Source organism: Grammomys surdaster, unplaced genomic scaffold, assembly GCF_004785775.1.
Source record: "Grammomys surdaster isolate TR1022 unplaced genomic scaffold, NIH_TR_1.0 64, whole genome shotgun sequence".
NCBI lineage: Eukaryota > Metazoa > Chordata > Mammalia > Rodentia > Muridae > Grammomys > Grammomys surdaster.
In genome coordinates this window covers 15,939,284-15,960,637 of record NW_021604566.1, presented here as the reverse complement: position 1 = coordinate 15,960,637, position 21,354 = coordinate 15,939,284, and the positions used below count along the sequence as shown (strand labels likewise).

The following is a 21,354-nucleotide window of genomic DNA, read 5'->3' as shown; positions in this document are numbered from 1 at the left end:
CAGATATACTCTTATAAACCCATAATAAAGCAATACTTTATCACACTGAAAACTTACCTCAGTCTTTCTTCCATTTATCACCATAACACACTTTCCTGTTGTTGTCTTCCCTTTCCTGTCCCTTGAGACAGGGTTCTCTGTAACTCTGGATGTCCTGGAACTCTCATTTTGTAGCCAGGCTGGCCTTGAACTCAGAGACTGCCTCTGCTTTCTCCTGCTGGGTTTAAAGGTATACTCACCACCACCTGGCAAATTCCCTGTTCTTGAACTTCATAACAGTTGTTCTCTTGAGTATAGTCTGTCTTGTTCAATGTATTTTTAGGATTGATTCACTTGTGTGATTCAGTAGTTTGTCATTTTTATTGATAAGTAGTACCCCCTGATATGAGTATGCCACAATGTTCTTACTCTTCTCCCAATAATGGATATCTGGGTTTTGCATATTTTGACTATTATAAATAAACTGTTCTATTTTAACCTTTTGGTGATAGGGATCAGTACTAGGACTTGGTATGTACTAGACAAAGCCTCTACCACTGAGCTACATGCCCATCCCTGCTAGAAACGTTCTTGTATAACTTTTGTGGAATATTCCATTTTATTGGCTAAAGACCTAGAGTAGCATTGCTGGGGCATAAGGTAGATGTTTAATTCTATAACAGACTGTTGTAATCTGGCCATTTCACACTGCTGCCAACAGTGTGAGGATCTGTCCTTCCCAACACTGGTGGTTCAGTGTTTTCATGCGAGCACTTGCAGTAGAAGTGAAAAGTATTCCAGGGTGTCCACTCACATTTTCTAATGTATAGAGTTCAGGTGGTGTCTGTGTGTTTATTCTCCACTTGTTTGTCTTCATACATGTTCCACGTTTCTCACTTCTTAGGTAAGTTGCTTAGGTACGTCTTATCAAATTAGTAGACTGTGAGATTTCTTTTTCTTTTTCATATATTTTTTATTGATTGTTTTATTTATTTACATTTCAAATGTTATCTCCCTTCCCAGTTTCCCATCCGCAAACCCTCTATCCCATCCCCTCTCCCCTCTCCTTCTATAAGGGAGCCCCCCCCAATCTACTCCCACCTCACTGCCCTAGCATTCCCGTACAATGGGGCATAGAGCCTTCACAGGACCAGGGGTCTCCCCTCCCATTAATGCCAAATAAGGCCATCCTCTGGTACATACGCAGCAGAGTCATGGGTCCCTCCATGTGTACTCTTTGGTTGGTGGTTTAGTCCCTGAGAGCTCTGGGGAGTCTGGTTGGTTGATTTTGTTGTTCTTCCCATTGCAAACCCCTTCAGCTCCTTCTGTCCTTCCCCTAACTCCTCTATTGGGACCCATGCTCAGTCGGATGGTTGGCTGCAAGTGTCCACATCTGTATTGGTCAAGCTCTGGCAGAGCCTCTCAGGAGACAGCTATATCAGGCTCTTGTCAGCAAGCACTTCTTGGCATCAGCAATCGTGTCTGGGTTTGATGTGGGCCAGTCTTGGGATGGCCTTTCCTTCAGTCTGCTCCACTCCTTGTCCCTGCATTTCCTTTAGACAGGAGCAATTCTAGGTTAATATATTTGAGATGGGTGAGTGGCCCCATCCCTCAACTGGGGGCCATGTCTAACCTCTGGATATTGTGTCTACAGGTTCTCTCTCCCCTTTGTTGGGCATTTCAGCTAATGTCATTCCCACTGGGTCCTGGGAGCCTCTTGCTTTCCTGGTGTCTGGGGCTTTCTGGTGGCTACCCCCAGTTCCCCATCCCCCACTGCTACACCTCTGTTCAATTTCCTGACCCTCTGTATTTCTCCCGTCTCCTCCCACATCTGATCCTGCCCCCCTCTTTTCCCTCCCCTCCTTTCTCCTCCCAGGAACCTCCCTCCCTCTACCTCCCTTAATTATTTTGTTCCCCCTTTTAAGTAGGACTGAAGCATCCACACTTTGGTCTTCCTTCTTTTTGAGCTTCATGTGGTCTGTGAGTTGTATCTTGAGTATTCTGAGCTTTTTTCCTAATATCCACTTATCAGTAAGTACATACCATGTGTGTTCTTTTGTGACTCGGTTACCTCACTCAGGATGATATTTTCTAGTTCTGTCCATTTGCCTGCGAATTTCATGAAGTCATTGGTTTTTGTTTGTTTGTTGGTTGGTTGGTTGGTTGGTTTTTTGTTTGTTTGTTTGTTTTGGTTTTGGTTTTGGTTTTTCGAGACAGGGTTCTCTGTGTAGCCCTGGCTGTCCTGGAACTCACTCTGTAGACCAGGCTAGCCTCGAACTCAGAAATCTGCCTGCCTCAGCCTCCAAGTGCTGGGATTAAAGGCGTGTGCTACCACCGCCCGGCGAAGTCATTGTTTTTAATAGCTGAGTAGTATTCCATTGTGTAAATGTACCATATTTTTTGTATCCATTCCTGTGTTGAAGGACATCTGGGTTCTTTCCAGCTTCTGGCTATTATAAATAAGGCTTCTAGGAACATAGTGGAACATGTGTCCTTGTTATATGTTGGAGTATCTTTTGGGTATGTCCCCAGGAGTGGTATAGCTGGGTCTTCAGGTAGTACTATGTCCAATTTTCTGAGGAACCACCAGACTGATTTCCAGAGTGGTTGTAACAGCTTGCAATCCCACCAACATTGGAGGAGTGTTCCTCTTTCTCCACATCCTCGCCAGCATTTGCTATCACTTGAGTTTTTGATCTTAGTCATTCTGACTGGTGAGAGATGGAATCTCAGGATTGTTTTGATTTGCATTTCCCTGATGACTAAGGATATTGAACATTTCTTTAGGTGCTTCTCTGCCATTCAAGTTTCCTCAGTTGAGAATTCTTTGTTTAGCTCTGTACCCCATTTTTTAATAGGGTTATTTGGTTCACAGAACTTTCACAGAAGCTTTTCAATTTTTTGAGATGTCATTTGTCTATAGTTGATCTTAGAGCCTGAGCCATTGGTGTTCTGTTCAGGAAAATTTCCCATGTGCCAATATGTTTGAGGCTCTTTCCCACTTTCTCTTCTATTAGATTCAGCATATATGATTTTATGTGGAGGTCTTTGATCCACTTGGACTTGAGCTTTGTACAAGGAGATAAGAATGGATCGATTTGCATTCTTCTACATGCTGACTGCCAGTTGAACCAACACCATTTGTTGAAAATGCTGTCTTTTTTTCCACTGGATGATTTTGGCTTCTTTGTCAAAGATCAAGTGACCATAAGTGTGTGGGTTCATTTCTGGGTCTTCAATTCTATTCCATTGATCTTCCTGCCTGTCTCTGTACCAATACCATGCAGTTTTTTATCACTATTGCTCTGTAGTACAGCTTGAGGTCAGGGATGGTGATTCCCCCAGAAGTTCTCTAATTGTTGAGAATAGTTTTCACTATCCTGGATTTTTCCTTATTCCAAATGAGTTTGAGAATTCTTTCTATCTCTGTGAAGAATTGATTTGGAAGGTTGATGGAGATTGCATTGAATCTGTAGATTGCTTTTGGTAAGATGGCCATTATTACTATGTTAATCCTGCCGATCCATGAGCATAAGAGATCTTTCCATCTTCTGAGGTCTTCGATTTCTTTCTTCAGAAACTTGAAGTTTTTGTCATACAGATCTTTCACTTCCTTCTAATCTGAAAGCTTTTATGAGTTTCCTAAAATGTGTTTGTGATAGTCAGACACTTCAATTTAGAGGATTTCTGTTTCCAATTTGTTATTTTTCTCTTATGTTTCATGTTTTCTGGGTTCCAGTTAAGAAATTTTTGCCTACCTGAAAGTTGTGAAAATTCTTTGTTTTCTTTCTAGAAATATACTTTTAAATCCTTTCTCTGTATTCAATCTAACACTTTTTCCCATGTGTCCATGTTGTGAGGAAGTGCACATGCCACAGAGCACACATGGGAGTTAGAGGGCAATTTAATGGTATTGATTATCTCTTTGTACCTTTATGTGTGTTCTAGGGATTGAACCCAAGTTGTTAGGCAAGTCTCCTTACCCACTGAGGGGTTAGCCATCCTCCTGGCCCTCAAGTTAGTGTTTGTATGTGTTGTCGCAGTTTCCACATCATCTGTTATAAGATTTCATTTCCTCATTTCCTCATATCAAGTTTAAAATTAAACTAGACTGTAAATCTATTTGAACATTATTTTTCTGTTGTGAATTTTTTTGTCTATACTTAGGCCAATAGTACACAGTCCTGATTATTCACTCTTAAAATCAGGCAAGGCAACCTAGTAAGACCTTGTCTCAAAAATTAGATACTTTTTAAAAAGTTGCATAACACCTCCAAAAATTCTATTTTAAGTAGATGAGGAGTAGAGATGGTCCTTAGAATTTGTTTTCAAACAAAACAAAAACTCCCTGCATGATTTTAATATGATCTATAGCTAAGAACCACTGCTCATTTCAGGCTAGAAATGTTCCTTTTGAACTGTCCTCTGTGTTACATACTCCTGGGCTAATGTTTAAGTCCTGTGATGATGAATACACTTTCTGACATTGTCCTATCTACATCTAAAGGACACTCACTACCTGGGTCCCTTTTACATTCCATGTCTGTATCTGATCGTCATAGATGGTTGCATCAGAAAGTTATATTTTCTGTGGTAAGGATTTTAAAGATAGCCACATTAGAGAGAGTCTTCGTTCCTGCCTAAATATTCAAGAGAAACAATTCAAAGGGCAAAAGCTTTATTTCTGCTCACAATTGTAGTCTATCATTTGCATGCTCCACTGCTATCAGACTATACTAAGCAGAATGCCATGGCAGAGAAAAACAGCTCATCTTTCAGGAACCAGAGGGAGAGATAGGAGGAGACAGAGGACACAGTCTATTTGTTCAGGGAATGCCATGGTGACCCACTTACTCAAGAGATCCTAACTTTTAAGTCTCCTACTACATTGTGAATCCCTGCATTGATCAGGTAGAAACCACCAGGATCCATGCACTTTGCCCAAGCCTATAATCTAACCAAACCCCAAAACATAAGTGCTTGGAAGATATCTCAGGTTTACCACAACACTAAAGTAATAGTCCTTTATCATAATTTGAATTTGAGAATTAAAGGAATTGAAGCAGTTAACAATATTAAAAGCAAAAAGGAAGATGTAGCAGAAGTTGTCACGATACAGAGACAGCGGAAAGTCAGGACAGGACATTGACAAACCTAACAGACAAATCTGGAATATGTAAAAGAAAGCAATCCAAAAGGACAATGATCCACTAGTTGGTGGTGGCGCACACCTTTAACCCCAGCACTCAGGAGACAGAAGCAGGCCGAATTCAATGTCAGCTAGGTCTACAGAGCAAGGACAACCAAGGCTACACCAACAAACTCTGTCTCAAAAAACAAACAAACAAAACAACAACAAAAAAGACAATGATTCAGTTTAAATGTTGCCTTCCCCTGGCTTTCTCTGATTCCTTCCTAAAAGGAAATAATAATTCCCTTTGTGGTATTCTCAAGAAATTATTTTAGAATTATTCCATTGTAAATTCTCTCTCTCTCCGGGCGGTGATGGCGCACGCCTTTAATCCCAGCACTTGGGAGGCAGAGGCAGGCAGATTTCTGAGTTCGAGGCCAGCCTGGTCTACAGAGTGAGTTCCAGGACAGCCAGGGCTACACAGAGAAACCCTGTCTCGAAAAACCAAAAAAAAAAAAAAAAAAAAAACAAACAAACTGTAATGACTTCTGAAAATCAATTATTAAATTATTAAATATTGGTGAATAATTTATTTTTCCCTAGACTTTTGAATTTCAGCATGAATCTTGTCTCCCGTGGTATACGTCACCCTGTCTGTACTGAAGTTTTTCCAACTGTGTCCAGAAATAAATATGGGACTGGAGCAATGAGCATTCAGGCTGGCAGTGCTTTGCTTGCTAAGGGTGGTATCTGCTTTATAGGAGACCTGACATCACATAAAAAAGATAAACTCGAACAGCTTCAATCAGGTAAACAATACTTTCTCAAATCATTCCACCTGTTCAACCTTGGCTCACCAGTACTGAGGAGTCATTTAACAGCTGAGATAGCACTGCACAGAGCTTAGGAGATGAAAATTAGAGTGAATGTTAGTTCTCAGTTCAATTTTAGAAAAAAAAATAGTAATTTAATTTGCAAATTCATTGTTTTAGCGATTACACTGATTTAACTCTAGGCTCTATACATGACTGTATTTTGAGCCAATTTTGTTCCTTTTTACCTTGTTGTTTTATTGAAGACTTAGCACAATGAGGAAAGTAGTTGTTCCAGATCTTCAAGTTTCTCACCATTAATTGCAATTAATGTGAGCTGTGAAGTTGTTGTTGTTGTTGTAATTTTAAAACCCACGATGAAGAGATTTCCTTTTTGTTTATTTGTTTTGTTTTGTTTTTCGAGACAGGGTTTCTCTGTGTAGCCCTGGCTGTTCTGGAACTCACTCTGTAGACCAGGCTGGCCTCGAACTCAGAAATCTGCCTGCCTCTGCCTCCCAAGTGCTGGGATTAAAGGCGTGCACCACTGCTGCCTGGCCGAGATTTCCTTCTATTCCTAGTTGCCAAGACATTTTATTATGAATCAGTATAGGATTTTTGTCAGCCTATACTTGGAGCCATCTTTTTTCTTATATCTATTAATTTGATTGTGATTTTTTTATAGCTTACATTGATTTTGCTTTAGGTTTTTGCTGTTTTATGAGTATCAATGTTTTATTTGTATGTATGTCTATTTACCACTTGGGCATTGGATCCCCTGGAACTGGATTTTTAGATCGTTGTGTGCTGTTGTTAGTTTGGGGAATCAAATCCAGGTGTTCTACAAGAGCAGCCAGGGTTCTTAAAACGTAGGCATCCCTCCACTTAGGCTTTAATCCACATTGATTAATTTTGAATACTGGATCAGCATAGCATACCTGAGATAGGTCTCACTTAACCGGTGTGAATAATTGTGTGGGGTTTCTGGAAAAGTGTAAAAGAGATGCCTAATTATGTACTGGACAGTGCCAGGCAACCAATGACTGATAGGTACAAGTCCAGTTTGACAAGTAAATGCACTTATCAAAGGTCATTGATAGAACATTTGATAGCCTACAGGCAGCTACACTCACCTGAACCACTTCTCGAACTTCTGTTTTATAGAGTTCTAAGTCCCTCCTACAGGACAGAAGCAAATCAGCTCTAGAGAAATATGTATCTAAGGGAGCACTTGGTCTTTATCCTCATTAGAAACTTTGAAGGTTTTAGTAAATACTGCCCAACTGTTAGCATCTTTATTTACCAATCAGAAAGAATTTGGGGCCAAGGTATACATACAGACGCTCTCATCTCTGGGACAACCAGGTCTTGGGAACCTGCACTTAGCATTACAATAGATAACAAAAGACCAAACTCAACACACTCCAAATATAAACTTGTAGGGTGAGATGCTCTTTCCCTAATTGGTTCTTGATTTGTCAATAAAGAAGGCGGAAGCCAATTGCTGGGTGAAGGGTAACTGTGGAACTTCCGGGTCCCAGGAGACCAAAAGGACTCAGGAAGGAGAAAGGGCTTTTCAGACAGGTTTTGGAATGAGAAGAAAGCAGCAGTCACATGAGATCTTGGGAAAATTAGAACCTGTGGCCTCTGCCACCAGCAGTTAACCAAGGAGGTCGCTGGAGGCTACAGACTAGCTAAGGTTAGGGCAGGAGATTCTGCACCCAGCAATTGTGCTGTCTGAGAAGTTTTACGTTAATAAACCTGTCTGAATGTTTTCTTCCACAGAGCAAAGGTGGGCAGAGAAAAAGAGAAGCTGAGTGGCAACAACAGCTCACAGCTTTCCGGGTTGGGGGTTGGTTGCAATCGATCCTGAGCTAAGCCAGGAAAGGCAGTAGCTAGATGGCTATTGGCACAGAAGAATGGACAAGTCAGGAGTGGGATCGGTGGCAGCTGATCTTGGAGCTAAGCAGGAGTGAGGGCCATGTTCCCAGGCAAAGAAGGAACCATGTTTTTTTTGTTTTTGTTTTTTAATTTACACACAACATAAACTCTATACTCACTAAATACTAACTCCCTATTTCTCCCTGACATTAGCCTCTGGTAATATTTATTCCATTTTCTGTCTTTATGAACTTGTCTATGAATAGAATTTCATTCATGTTAATGCTAAAAAATATTCTATTATGTTGACAGATATCTTGTTTCCACTTCTTGCTAATTGTGAATAAATAATCTGCTATGAGTATTTAACTTAGTTACTTTTCTATTGTTGTGATAAAACACCATAACCAAGGTAACTTGTAAAAGAAGCAATTTAATATGGGACTTACGGTCTCAGAGGTTTAGAGTCTATGACCATCAATGGTAGGGAGCATGGCAGCAGGCAGGCATGGTACTGGAGCAGTAGCTGAGATCTGATCCACACGTTCCAGGTAGAGAGGGCTAGCTGGGAATAGTGTGGGCTTTTTGAAACCTTAAAGCCTGCCACTAGCAAAACACCTCTCTACCAAGGTCATACCCCTTAATAGTTCTCAAACAGTTCTACCAACTTGGGACCAAGTATTCAAATATATGAGCCTTGGGGACCATCCTCACTCAAACCACCACAGTACTGGTGTACAAATATTTGCTTGAGTCCTAGACTTAGCTCTTTTGAGTGTATCTAATAGTGGAATTGCAGGATCACTTTTTGTTTGATCATTGAATTGTTTCAAGAAAGAAAACACCAATTGTAATGCATAAGTTGTATGTTTTTTCTAAATCACTCCTATTACATCTTACTTGTAATGTATGAAGAAAACAAAGTATAGGGGCTGGAACGATGGCTCAGTAGTTAAGAGCACTGGCTGCTCTTCCAGAGGACCCAGGTTCAGTTAACAGTACCCACATGGCAGCTCACAAGTATCTGTAACTCCGGTTCCAGGATATCTGATACCCTCACACCAGTGCACATAAAGTAAAGTAAAATTAATTATTAAAAAAGAAGAGGTATAAATATAAGCTTATATATAAAATACATTTAAAGGTAAAGCTGTGCATAATAATACTTTTAATAAAAGTATTTTTCTGGCTTTTTAAACAATATAATAGATTTTTTATTTCCATTGGGCTCCACTAAGTAGTCCTGCCTACTAGAATGGCAAAAAGAATTTTAAAGAATCGATAAGAAAAATTATTGAGCATGTGGAACCTCTGAATTCTTGTGTATTGTCAGAGGGAGTAGCAAACAATGCAATCACTGTGAAAACTGCTTGGGCAATTTCTATGAGCTAAGGATTCACAGTGCAAGGGAAAGAAAAGTATAATTTGATAATTAATCATAACTCTATATATCAATGGGCTGAGACACATGTAAGAGATTAACAAAGCACACTTCTGAGTATGTCTGGAAGTCATTCCAGAGAGGGTAAATTAAGGAAGACCCACCCTGCATGGAGGTGGCACCTTTACTGAAGGTAAAGGGCAGAACATTTTTTGTTTCTTTTCTTTTCTTTCTTTCCTTTTTTCTTTCTTTCTTTTTTTTTTGTTTTGTTTTTTTCGAGACAGGGTTTCTCTGGGCAGCCCGGGCTGTCCTGGAACTCACTCTGTAGACCAGGCTGGCTTTGAACTCAGAAATCCACCTGCCTCTGCCTCCCAAGTTCTGGGATTAAAGGCGTGCGCCACCACGGCCCGGCATTTTTTCTGTTTCTTGATGACCATGATGTGAGCTGTTCTTCTCTGTCATGTCTTCCCTGCCATGATGGACTAAACCTTTAGTACCACCGTCTAAGGAACCTTCTCTTGAAGTTCCTTATATGAGGTAGTTTTCTCTAGTGACAGAAGTCTAACATGTGTGAATACAAAAGACTGTTAAATGTAAAAGATTAATTGGAATACTTTTAGGAGTGAAAATGCTAAGAACTTATTCAACAATTAATAATCGTTAAGTCAATTGACTGGATGTTCTAAGTGTGAAGGAAGGATAAACTTGAGTATGATAGTACTTTTGCTTGTTTGGGTTTTAGGTAGGAGAGGGCTCTGACAGCTTTGGTTTTGAACATGCTGAATTGAAATACTTTCTTCCTCAGTCATAGATCATATTTTCTTCTGACATTCCCTCATGAATGAACTGCTTTCTCTCACTTTTTTATCACACAAGGGACGGGACATTCCTGAGTTGGGGATGTGACTCAGTTGATAGTGTGTGGGTCTAATCCCATGACCACATACGCTATGTATGGTGGCAGAAACTATATTGTGCCTTCATTATCTGATTTCGTAGAATTTCATGATAATATTTGTTATTAATTTGTAGACTTACAGGATATCTACTAGAATAGCAAAATCTTGAAAGATTGGCAATAAAAACTGTTCAGATGTACAGCATCTATGTTCTTAGCTAACACGTGGATCATCTTGTGATGTAGCTTTGGAGAGCAGAAGTGTTACAGTGCTCATCCCAGGGAAGAAGTCTGGGGATGATTTCGATCAGCAAATGACTTTTCCCATTCAGTGCAGTTTTTGGTCTTTTGTTGATATGGATTCATCTTCAAGGAGAAATGTGCAGAAAACCAGTACTCTGATTGGTCAGATGGTAAGGACTCTATTTTACTGTTAGAATATTGTTTAGGAGACCACCTGTAATCCTAGTGCTTGAGACATGGAAGAAGGATTAGAATTCAAGGTCATCCTCAGCTACATTGTGAGTTTGAGGCCATCCTGGGCTACATGAAGCCCTATCTCAAAAAATAAAATGCTTTTAAATGTTTCTCAGAGAACTATTGAGTCTGTTTTCACACACTTCTCTGCTCCTAGCCTCTTCCTTATGTCTTCCTCATTTCTTAGGTAAGGCTTCACCATGTAACCAAGGTGGTGCTGTAACTCATTATACAGACTCATTATACAGTTTTGGGCCCAGACTGGCCCCAAACTGGCCATCATGCTGAGAGCTGGCGTACAGACATGCCCTGTTATACCCAACATCTTAAAATGTTTTTGCTGTTGATGCATTTATATAGTTTATCAGACATTACAACTGAATAATGATCCAGTTGTTAATGTTTTTGTTTTGTTTGAGCTACATCCCACCCCTAAATTTTCACTCATGCAAATCAGATGTCTACTCAATAGAAATTTCTGTTTCAAAGCTGGTTGTGTCGCACACTCGCGCTTTCAAGATTGACATGAATGTCATCCTCCTCGTCACCATGGGTTGCAATCCACCTTGAGTTTTGAGACAGAGTCTCTCTCTGAAACTTACTAATTTAGCTAGACTGTCTAGCCAGCAAGCTCAAGGGATCTTTGTGTCACCACCTCCCCAGCACTGAGATTGCAGGCACCTGTTGTGGCACCAAGCCTTTCTGTCTGGGCTCTGAAGGATGGAATCCAGTACCTCATCCTCATTCTTTACCGACTGATGCACCTCCTGAGCCTTAGGAGGTTTTAATAAACAATATACAAAAAGTACTCAATAAGAACTTTCTTGAAAAATTGTTTTCCACAAGTTTGACATTTTTCCCAGAAATTACCTTAAACTGTAGTTAAAACTGAAATAATCACTAGATAGTTAAATAACAATCAGTTTGTATCTATTTCCAATTAGTTAGCTGTTCGCCCCACCTTTGTGTTTGATGTAGGATTGCAGTTTGATTCCAGCCAACCTTGCAGAGGCATTTGGATTGTTGATTAACTGCAATGAATCATCTCCTTGCCACCCAGTTCTGCCTACTGTGCAACACACTTTAAAGAAAGCAGTAGATCCTGAGGGGCTGCTTTATTTAGCTTCTAAACAGTTTACAACTGAAGATTTTGAAAAGGTAAAGTTAGAGAAAATGCTTACTTAGAATGCCTACTTGTTTCTCAACTATTTATTTTTTTTATCCTTACATTTATTTACTTATTTGTGTGGCGTGTGTATTCACACATGCATGCATGTATTTTGCATGTGTGTGGGCACAAGTGTACCCTAGGACACATAAAGGTCATAGAATAACTTTGTAGAATGCAGTTCCTTCCTTCTGTAGCTTATGGGGATCAAACTCAGGCTATCAGACTTGGCAGCAAGTGCCTTTACTCACTGACTCACCTCACCAGCCCAGTTCTTAATTTAATAGAAGTTTATTTTGGCACTATTTTTTTTTCTTCTAGAATTTATCCAGTTCATCTTTTTTTGAGACAAGGTTTCATGTAGCCCAGGCTAGCTTGGAACTCACTGTGATAGCCAAGGATACTCTTGATCCTTCTGCTTCTAACATTCAAGTGCTAAGATTACAAGGCATTTGCTACCATGCTCAGCTGGTATTCTTTCACACAAGCTTGCTTCCAGATTTCTAATATTGTAAGTACATTGTATAGAAAGAAATAACAGCTATGTAAGGAAACGTTCATATCCAAATGTTAAGCTTATTTCTTCTATTATCTAAACACCCATAGCTTAAAAAAGACCAATGTATTAAAAAAGAATATTTGTATAGAAAATTAAGCTATGCCATGTGAGTATAGTTACTCATATCATGACTTCAGTTTTCTTTAAAGTAGTCTGTTATTTGAGAGAAAAACAAGACAGCTAGGACTACATAGGAAACCCTGTCTCAAAAAACCAAAGACAGAGAAATGAGCTTCTGGGAGAGGTGAAACTTTCCCCTACTGGAAGCACAAAATCAGCCAGCAGTTCAAGTGCACAGTCCACTTCTCAGTCAGAGAGGCTATTCCAGATAACCTTTCACACTTGTTACAAGCAGAAGGGAGTGACTTCAAATGCTCAGTGACCTGGAAATGGCCTGATGTTTACTTAAGTCTGATATAAAAAATATGGAAACTTTTAAAAATCAGATGCCACCACACTTTGAAATTATAATGAATCCATAATAACATTAAATCTCTTATTTTTTTATATTTTTAACTTAGCTACTGGCTTTTGCAAAGAATTTGAACATGGAATTCAGCTTGGAGGCAGAAAGAATGATTCATGGCTATTATCTAGCGAGTCGTAGAATCAGAACAGAGTCTATACATGGATCAAAGCTGTCAGCATCTGCATTAAAATACTTGTAGGTATTCAACTCGGGATTATATAGGTCAAAATGGACGTTTAGATATGAACTTAATTAACTTTTTTATATTTGTTTTTCTGTTGGATTTAAGGTTGGTTGACTACTTTGTTTCACAAAAGTTTAAGATGACTCAATGACTTCTTTTGTTATATTTTTAAGTCATTCAGACCACTAATAATTCTTTTCCCTAAATTATTTTTAATGGATCTTCTGTATGAGACATGCCTAAGAAAAATTCAGACTTCCATGCAAATGATTGCTTTTTAATGTGGTTTGTGTTTCAAGTATGTTGTAGTTCAGCCTAAAGAAACTTTCCTATTAAGTAATATAATATTCATATGTGCATAGAATGTGTTCAGATCCAATCCACCTACATTCCTTCCCTTTGAACTTCTCTACTCTTCCTCCCAATAGAGATACTATATTGTTCCTTGAACTTTTCATTTATGGATTTAGTGTAGTGTCAAGAATTGAACACAAGACTTCTGTATGCAAGGCAAGCACTCTACCAGTAAGACATATTCCCAGCCCTGTTTCTTGTACTTTGAAACACATTAATAAATGGATTGTTATTCTTTTGGGAAGTAAATAATGAATAGTTCATGTTATAGAAGAAATTATGGACATCACAGAATCTAAAATAAGTAGTGCATCCTCCTAACACTGTGTAGTCCATGTCCCCAGAGGTAATCACACTGTTAACAGTTTTGCATTGCAGGCTCTCACAGGTGCACCCAGCTTTGTGGGTGCGGGGGGACTGAACTTTAGGTCCCCATGCTTAGAGCAAGCCCTTTACCAATACTTACTGGACCATCTTTAAGTGTTTAACACACACACACACACACACACATTTTTTTAAAGATTATGTATACAGTATTCTGCCTGCAAACCAAGGGCACTAGATCTCATTATAGATGGTCATGAGCTGCCATATGGTTGCTGTGAACTGAACTTTTTAAATGAAAGCTATTTCACATAAAAAGCAGTTTACATGTTTAAAAAGGTAAGTTACTTGTACAAGTAGTGACTGGTAGTATATGTTTAAAGGGGATAAGGTAATGAGTTCATGATACTGCAGACAAAATTCACTTATGTATCGTGAATTTTGAATTGTAAGATTCCATGAGGACTTTAGAGAGATGAGCTGACAAAGGAACCAAGGATCTATATCTGTGTACCTTATACATACCTCTAAGAGATGGCTAGTCGGTTAGTCAGGCTTCTTTCCTTCCGTGTATTTATTGTAGCACAACTTGGAGCAGGGGATGTGGAGTGCTAAGTATCAGCCCCTCCTCTTTTTGATAAGTCAGGATATTTGCTTCTTGTGATATAATTTTCTTACAAGGAAATAGCTTAAAAAAAGTAGCCGGGCAGTGGTGGCGCACGCCGTTAGTCCCAGCACTTGGGAGGCAGAGGCAGGTGGATTTCTGAGTTCGAGGGCAGCCTGGTCTACAGAGTGAGTTCCAGGACAGCCAGGACTATACAGAGAAACCCTGTCTCGATAAAAAAACAACAAAAAAACAAAACAAATAAACAAAAAAACAGAAAAAGTGTGCAGACCTTTAACATGTAGCTCATGTCATATCTTCATTTGTTCCTGTTTAAATATGTGTAATGACGTCTTTACTAACCTCAGTTTTCTTTTTTAGAGTTTCTTTATCTGAAGCTCATGCTCGACTGAACTTAAGGAATAAAGTGCTCAGAGAAGATGTATTAATTGCAGCCTTATTGTATGAAATATGTCTCACATTGAAATATGGTAATGTACTAAGTAATGCTCCTAAATATTCTTAGCTTATTAAATTGTTACATTTTAAATACTTCAAAATATCTTTGTTATTGGGTAAGTCTTTCTTGAATTTGAACATTTACTGTTTATAAATGTTCAAGACAGAGTTTTACCATGTAGTCCATGGTTGTGAACTCAAAATCATACTACCTAAGTCTGTATGTGCTGGGATTCCAGCAATGTCACTATGCTGGTGGCAGTGTCATCTGTTAATAGACACCTATTTACACATAATTGCTATTTGGAGTATTTGTGAGACTAAGCCTTAGCACAGGGCCCAGGCTTGACTGGGTATCAAGCATCTGCCTCCCAAGTACCTAGTTCTCTGGAAAAGCATCGAGGGTTCTTAACCACTGAGCTATTCTTTCACTCCTATACCAAGCCAAGCACTCTTAACTTGGGATTCCAAGGGGCTTGTAAATTATTATGTACAGATTTGTGTGTGTCCTTTCCAAAGGAGACAGACTGTAAATTTTATGAAATGGTTACAGAGATAAATGATTACTAGAAAAGATTATCATCCTGAATTAGTTTAAACACTGGTTTCAACAAATAATAGGAGAGGTGTTTGACTTTTTTTACTTAAGGCTGAGTCTTATCAAATCAGACATTGTTTTATATAACATATACTGCCCTCCCCATACCCTGTGTCCTCACACTGCTTCTTCCCCGTAATTGTAAGGAACAGGGTAAAAAAACAATAGGAGGCAAACAAAGAAAAATGTTTAAAGACAAGCAAGACCAAATAAATGTAAGGGAAAGGGGAAACAAAGAATGTAATGGAGGGGAAGTTAACATCAAGGTGGTTCCCTCCCCACCCCCAATTTTTTTCCCCTTCTCCTCTCCCTCTCACTCTACTCCCCACCCCCACTCACTCCAGCCCACAGTACACTGTTGCTGTCTTCAGACATCTATATGAGGGCATCAGATCCCATTACAGATGGTTGTGAGCCACCATGTGGTTGCTGGGATTTGAACTCATGACCTCCTGAAGAGCAGTCCACGCTCTTAACTGCTGAGCCATCTCACCAGCCCACATCAAGTTTTTTTTTGTTTGTTTGTTTTTGTTTTTTTGTTTTTAAGGGAAAAAAGATTTCCCAATTGCAAATCAAGTTAAAGCAAACTTTAAAAATGTAACAGAAAATAAAGACTAAAAATATTGAGTCTTATTTTAAAAAGCAGATAGTCAAAATACAAAATATGCTTGCTAGGAGGGAAACAAGGCAAGAAAGATACACACACACACACACACACACACACACACACACACACATTGAGAGAGAGGGAGTATAAATTGCTAATAATGGAAAATTACATAAAATATTAGATGGTAAACCAAAAACTCATAAAGTAAAAGATACTGCTTAAAGTGTTCAAAAGAGGAGGGGAGAGACAAAGGACAAATAATTTAAAAAGACATCAGTGTCCCTGACTGGACATAGCCAGTTATATGCATGGGAGGGAGGTCAGCTGAACTTGGACAACAGACAAATTACAGTAAGATTAACAGGAGAATTACAGTAAGATTTACAAGTTAAGGATAAAGTAGACTTCTGTCAGGGTTACTTAATGAGATAGAGCACAGGTAGCGGGCACGGCAATAAATACAGGTGTTTCAAGAAAATGACAAGTTCAGGGTGACGAATCATTGCCAATTAAGCTATAATCTCTCTCTCTCTCTCTCTCTCTCTCTCTCTCTCTCTCACACACACACACACACACACACACACACACACACACACACACACAGAGAGTAATAAAAAAGTCTTAATCTTAGGAGAGTTTTAACCTGGAAATATAAGAATTAGAACATCAGAGATAGTATTTTAAGTCAAGTGGAAGAAATTACCTAAAATGTAGAATTACATGACTGTCTTTTAAGAATTCCAGTGTTGCCGAGCGGTGGTGGCGCACGCCTTTAATCCCAGCACTTGGGAGGCAGAGGCAGGCGGATTTCTGAGTTCAAGAGTTCGAGGCCAGCCTGGTCTACAGAGTGAGTTCCAGGATAGCCAGGGCTATACAGAGAAACCCTGTCTCAAAAAAACGGGGGAAAAAAAAAAAAAAGAAAAAGCAAGAAAGATACTGTGTTCCACAAGCCGAGAGAGGGTTTCCAAAGTGAGTGAACATTGAACAGGTCTATGGGATTACAATCGCATCTACTAAGCCATAGGCTTGTAGTGCCAATGAGCAGAGCAGAGCTGTTTGGAGCTAGAGTAGAAGTGAGGACTGAACAAATGTGGCTATGGAAACAGGCCAGAGACAGGTGAACATTGATGAGGAGGAAAGAGGGGAACTGGCTGGAGAGGACGTGTAATCCAGGGAGGGATTGTTATTCTCAAATGTAAATGCCAAAATACTTATGATATACAGTACACTAATGATAATACAGTCATCAACACATATGATGGCACAGGCTTGTAGTGGGAGGCAGCCTGGTCCTGAGTGCCGGGAGAGGAATCCGAGGTGAGGATCCCATAATACAGAGCATGTAAGAAGAGATAGGCCTGAGGGCTCTAGAACCTGGTTGAACACATACTAAAGATTATTTTATATTTAAAATATATTTAAGGAGCTGGAGAGATGGCTCAGCGGTTAAGAACACTGACTGCTCTTCCAGAGGTCCTGAGTTCAATTCCTAGCAACCACATGGTAGCTCACAACCATCTGTAATGAGAGCTGATGCCCTCTTCTGGTGTGTCTGAAGAAAGCAATAGTGTACTCATATACATCAGTAAATCTTTAAAAAAATTTAAATCAGCTACATGTGATAATCCCCATCTTTAATCACAGTGCTCAGAGGTTGAGGCAAGCCAGACAAGGCTACTAAAAAAAAAGGGCTACCAAAAATAAAACTTAAATGACAATCAATATTCAGTAGTTAACTTTTAAATCCTTATTTTGTTGAAATGTACCTCTACATTTAAAGTCTCATTTACACTGTATTTTATTCTTCATTTAGGGGCTACTGCATTTTGTGTTGCTCCCAATGCATTATTTCCATTTGAATTGTATAATGAAGAATATTTAGAGCAAAGAGATCTCTACCTGACTCAGTGCCAACAGCAGCTCCAACAGTTTATTGCCACATGTGGACCTGGGACAGCTGTCTTTTCTAGTGATGAATAAGCAATTTGAAGAATTACTTTTCATGCCTCCTTAAGCCTGGGTAAATGTGTGAGTGATTTTGGAGTAATGGTTCAAATATGTATCATCTCAAGGTTATTTGTTAGAATGCCATTCCGAGTATGAAATGTGGCCCCTTCATAACTACAAATATGCAAATAATCTAACATCTAAAACCAAAAGAAACTTTATATTGTTACCAAGGAGCTTCACATCAAAAACTTCCTAGTTACCCCAGTGTGTGTGTGTATATCAACATACACAGCAGAGAACATTGTAGTGTGAAAAGTTATTACACCCATCATGTAGCAACATGTTACCTGCCAAACATACCCAGCTGAAGCTTGTTAATTTACCAGTGATGAGTTCAAATCACTGCAATGACCCAAAGTTCCGGTGTGAGGCCTGTCTTTATTTAACACATGCATTGAGCCGCACGCCTTTAATCCCAGCACTTGGGAGGCAGAGGCAGGCGGATTTCTGAGTTCGAGGCTAGCCTGGTCTACAGAGTGAGTTCCAGGACAGCCAGTGCTACACAGAGAAACCCTGTCTCGAAAAACCAAACCAAACCAAACCAAAAAAAAAAAAAAAAAAAAAAACCCAAAACAAAAACACATGCATTGAGTATACTGCTTTATAAGGCCAAATGTAGAGTTAAAGAAAGCTGTGGAAACCTTATATATACCTCCTGCTGTATACAACCAAAGTGACACCAAGGTAACTATTTATTCCTGGGGCAAGTAGTTTTCCTGCCAGGAGGTAGTACCACAGGGTCAAGTTAATGATATAGTACATACAATCTAAGACTTGTTTTGTGCCTTTTCATATGATGTGGCTAAGTCTCTAGGGTTAAAAACAAAACAATTCTTAGAAAAAAATAGCAAACACAACTGGGAAGTCTAGCATTAGGAATCAAATCTAGAGCTCTGTGCCTTGTTAAGCCAGTTAACCACTTCCCCAGCCCTTACAAAGGCCCAAGTCATCAGAAATTGTAAGGTGTACTGCTGGATACTCTACTAGCCATCAGGACTCCTTGTGTTGACAAAAAGTCAAAGTCTGCAGCTCAGAGAAAATGAGAAGTTTATTTTATTTTGTTTTGAGACAGGGTTTCTCTGTGTGAAGTTTATTTTATGAGAATGATGTTTTAAAGACATGCATTATAAAGAAATTACTGTCCACAGCAATTAAAATTAACTATTTCTTTAACTTATTTATTAATATCAAATTAAATACTAATTTCACCATTTGCTTCTGTTCAGTTTCTTGATCAAGTCTTCATTTTACATTCCAAAATGAGTGCTGCACCTTCTCAAAAGAAGAAAAAGTCAGTTAGAAGCCCAAAATCATTTTTCTTCCATCTTAGATACTAGGCCCAGGTGTTCACCCTAATAGTCTTCAAATTGGCTCCAGACCCTCAGTGTTATCAAATACTGTTCAATCAAGAGCCATGACTGAACGAGCAAACTTACCAAAACAATGAAGTGTTATTAAACTTCACAGCTCCCAAAGTTGGACATTCACTGCAGCTACCTACATGCTGAGGACAAACAGTAACCCACTTTAACAATGGCATCACACATTAGCCATCTGAATCATTTATACACTGACTGCTGGCATCTCAGTCTTAAGTTCTTTCTTCAAAGAAACCCTCAGCTGGGTAAACGGCAAAAACTTAATCATCATTGTGCCAGCTGTGTTAATCTAACCACACACACCCACACCCACAAAAACAAAACAAACAAAAAACAAAAAAACCACAACACAGTGTACCTTGTTATTGGCAACCGTAGTCCTGGTAGCTTGTTTCAGTCATTTTCTATGGCAAGTTTTAGGAAAACATTTGTTCAAACACCTTCAAAAGAGACAGGTTTTATTGCACCTAAAAATTAAAATATTTGACTGTGAACTCTCATTTTACTTCCATGTTTTAGTACCTTGTTTGAGTGTGTGTGCTGGCTTTTATGTCAACATGACACAAGCTAGTCACTGGAGTAGGCTGCCACAACTGTGAAAATGCCTGCTTAAGATGGGGCTGTAGGCAAGCCTGTAAGGCATTTTCATAATCAGTGATGGGAGGGGAAGCCCCTTGTGGGTGGTATTACCACCCCTGGGCTGGAGGTCCTGGGTTCTATGAGAACCAAAGAGTAAGCTAATAAGCATCATTCCTCCATGGGTTCTGCATCTGCTAACTCCAGGTCCCTGCAGTGCTTGAGTTCCTGTCCCATCATCCATCAATCACAGAAAAGCATTATATTCACGCCCTTCACTGTGACAGCACTGACTTAAAGGACTGAGTACCAAGCCTTTGCTTGTCAGTCTCGGGCCTTGCAGTTTTAAGAGGCATATATACAATTGTGCAGACCATCAGCACATTAAAACAGGAAATGGCATGGCCAGGGTAACAAATCATGTCCTACAGAAAAAATTACTGGAACCAATTACTGGAGATGACTTATGACTTGCAAAATTCGACGAGAAACCCTTAACTATTTTCATATTTGAAATGCTGAGTTTACAGAAACCCAGAGTACTTAACCTGGTTTACAAACGCTAACAGGAACATATATTTTACAGTTCTGAAATGGTATGGTCTTTTGTATCCATATGCTTCAGAACTTAATACTACCACCTTTTTTAGCCAGCATCCCCATCCTGTGTGGCTTTCTTAAGTTCGAAAATTTTGCTCTAACTTCAAAGTCTCTTAGATCGTACTTAGAAGGGGTTGTTAACAGGAATAACAGCTGACTTTGAGTGCTGCCAATACTTCAGATCAAACTATTAATTTAAAAAAACACCTAAAATTGACGGCCTTAACATCTAAGAAGCAATATTATCCGCCTCTAAAATTTCCTATGGAAGAATTGACTGCCCACTTACGAAGCCCGAAACGGCTGCTGCACGGTGGCTTTTCTTAGGGACACAAAGGGACTCCCTCCACCGGGCAGGCCCGGATGAAAGCTGCTGGCAGAAGCGGCCGCTCCTTCCTGCACTTCACTTCAAAACTACAAACTACAAGGAGTTTGTAACTCAGCAGGCCATGGGGCCCATCGTACCCTGCTAGCGATCGGCGCCGCCAACAAGGAGCCCCGCTCCGCACCCACGGGGTAGGTAGAACGCGGGATTCGCACCTGGAAGAGCCGGAGGAAGCGCCGGGTTCCCCGGCCTCCGCGGCCCGCCATGAAGCACGAGCTGCTTACGCTTCACGGCGCTGCCGGGAAAGGAAGTGGCCCAGCGAGTGCAACCCTAAGGTGCTCCTATAGGCCCCGCCTCTTCCGGCCAGCCCTCTTTCGAGTGCCCGCCTTCTCTCCCACCTCCCTTCCCGCTTTGTGTGTCTATTGAGGGAGGAAGAATTAGTGGGAATTAGTGAGAATACTTCAGCTAGAGCTTTTCAATTGACTTTGCAAGTGATGAATAATGCCCTAAAATAGGACACTCTCCCAGTCCTGGTCCTTATATTTGCATGGTCTTCTACATCTTCACCTACCTAGATGT

At 39.8% G+C, this 21,354-nt stretch overlaps 1 protein-coding gene, 1 long non-coding RNA gene and 1 other non-coding gene across 7 annotated transcripts in view; 1 reads left to right on the top strand and 2 right to left on the bottom strand.

Annotated features, from left to right (window-relative positions):
• Mcmdc2 (minichromosome maintenance domain containing 2) overlaps positions 1-17,893 on the top strand; it is a 30,601-nt gene extending 12,708 nt beyond the window's left edge. Inside the window, exons 10-15 of the mRNA XM_028770256.1 lie at positions 5,714-5,919; positions 10,326-10,492; positions 11,535-11,714; positions 12,805-12,947; positions 14,600-14,709; positions 17,699-17,893. Coding sequence (XP_028626089.1) covers positions 5,714-5,919; positions 10,326-10,492; positions 11,535-11,714; positions 12,805-12,947; positions 14,600-14,709; positions 17,699-17,865 — 973 coding nt within the window. The 3' untranslated portion in view covers positions 17,866-17,893. The remainder of the gene's footprint in view (positions 1-5,713; positions 5,920-10,325; positions 10,493-11,534; positions 11,715-12,804; positions 12,948-14,599; positions 14,710-17,698) is intronic.
• A 1,032-nt stretch (positions 17,894-18,925) lies between these two features.
• LOC114623322 lies at positions 18,926-21,086 on the bottom strand. 5 transcript variants are annotated; one of them, XR_003711752.1, is made up of 4 exons: positions 20,991-21,086; positions 19,633-19,714; positions 19,332-19,399; positions 18,926-19,167 (listed from the first exon to the last, which is right to left on the bottom strand). It is a non-coding gene; the product is annotated as an uncharacterized LOC114623322 (long non-coding RNA). The 5 variants fall into 5 exon arrangements; XR_003711749.1 differs by having other exon boundaries at positions 19,633-19,741; positions 20,991-21,076; XR_003711750.1 differs by having other exon boundaries at positions 19,633-19,741; positions 20,916-21,024.
• On the bottom strand, positions 19,472-19,554 carry LOC114623919. Its single transcript, XR_003711850.1, has one exon. It is a non-coding gene; the product is annotated as a small nucleolar RNA SNORD87 (small nucleolar RNA).
• Positions 21,087-21,354: the final 268 nt, after the last annotated feature.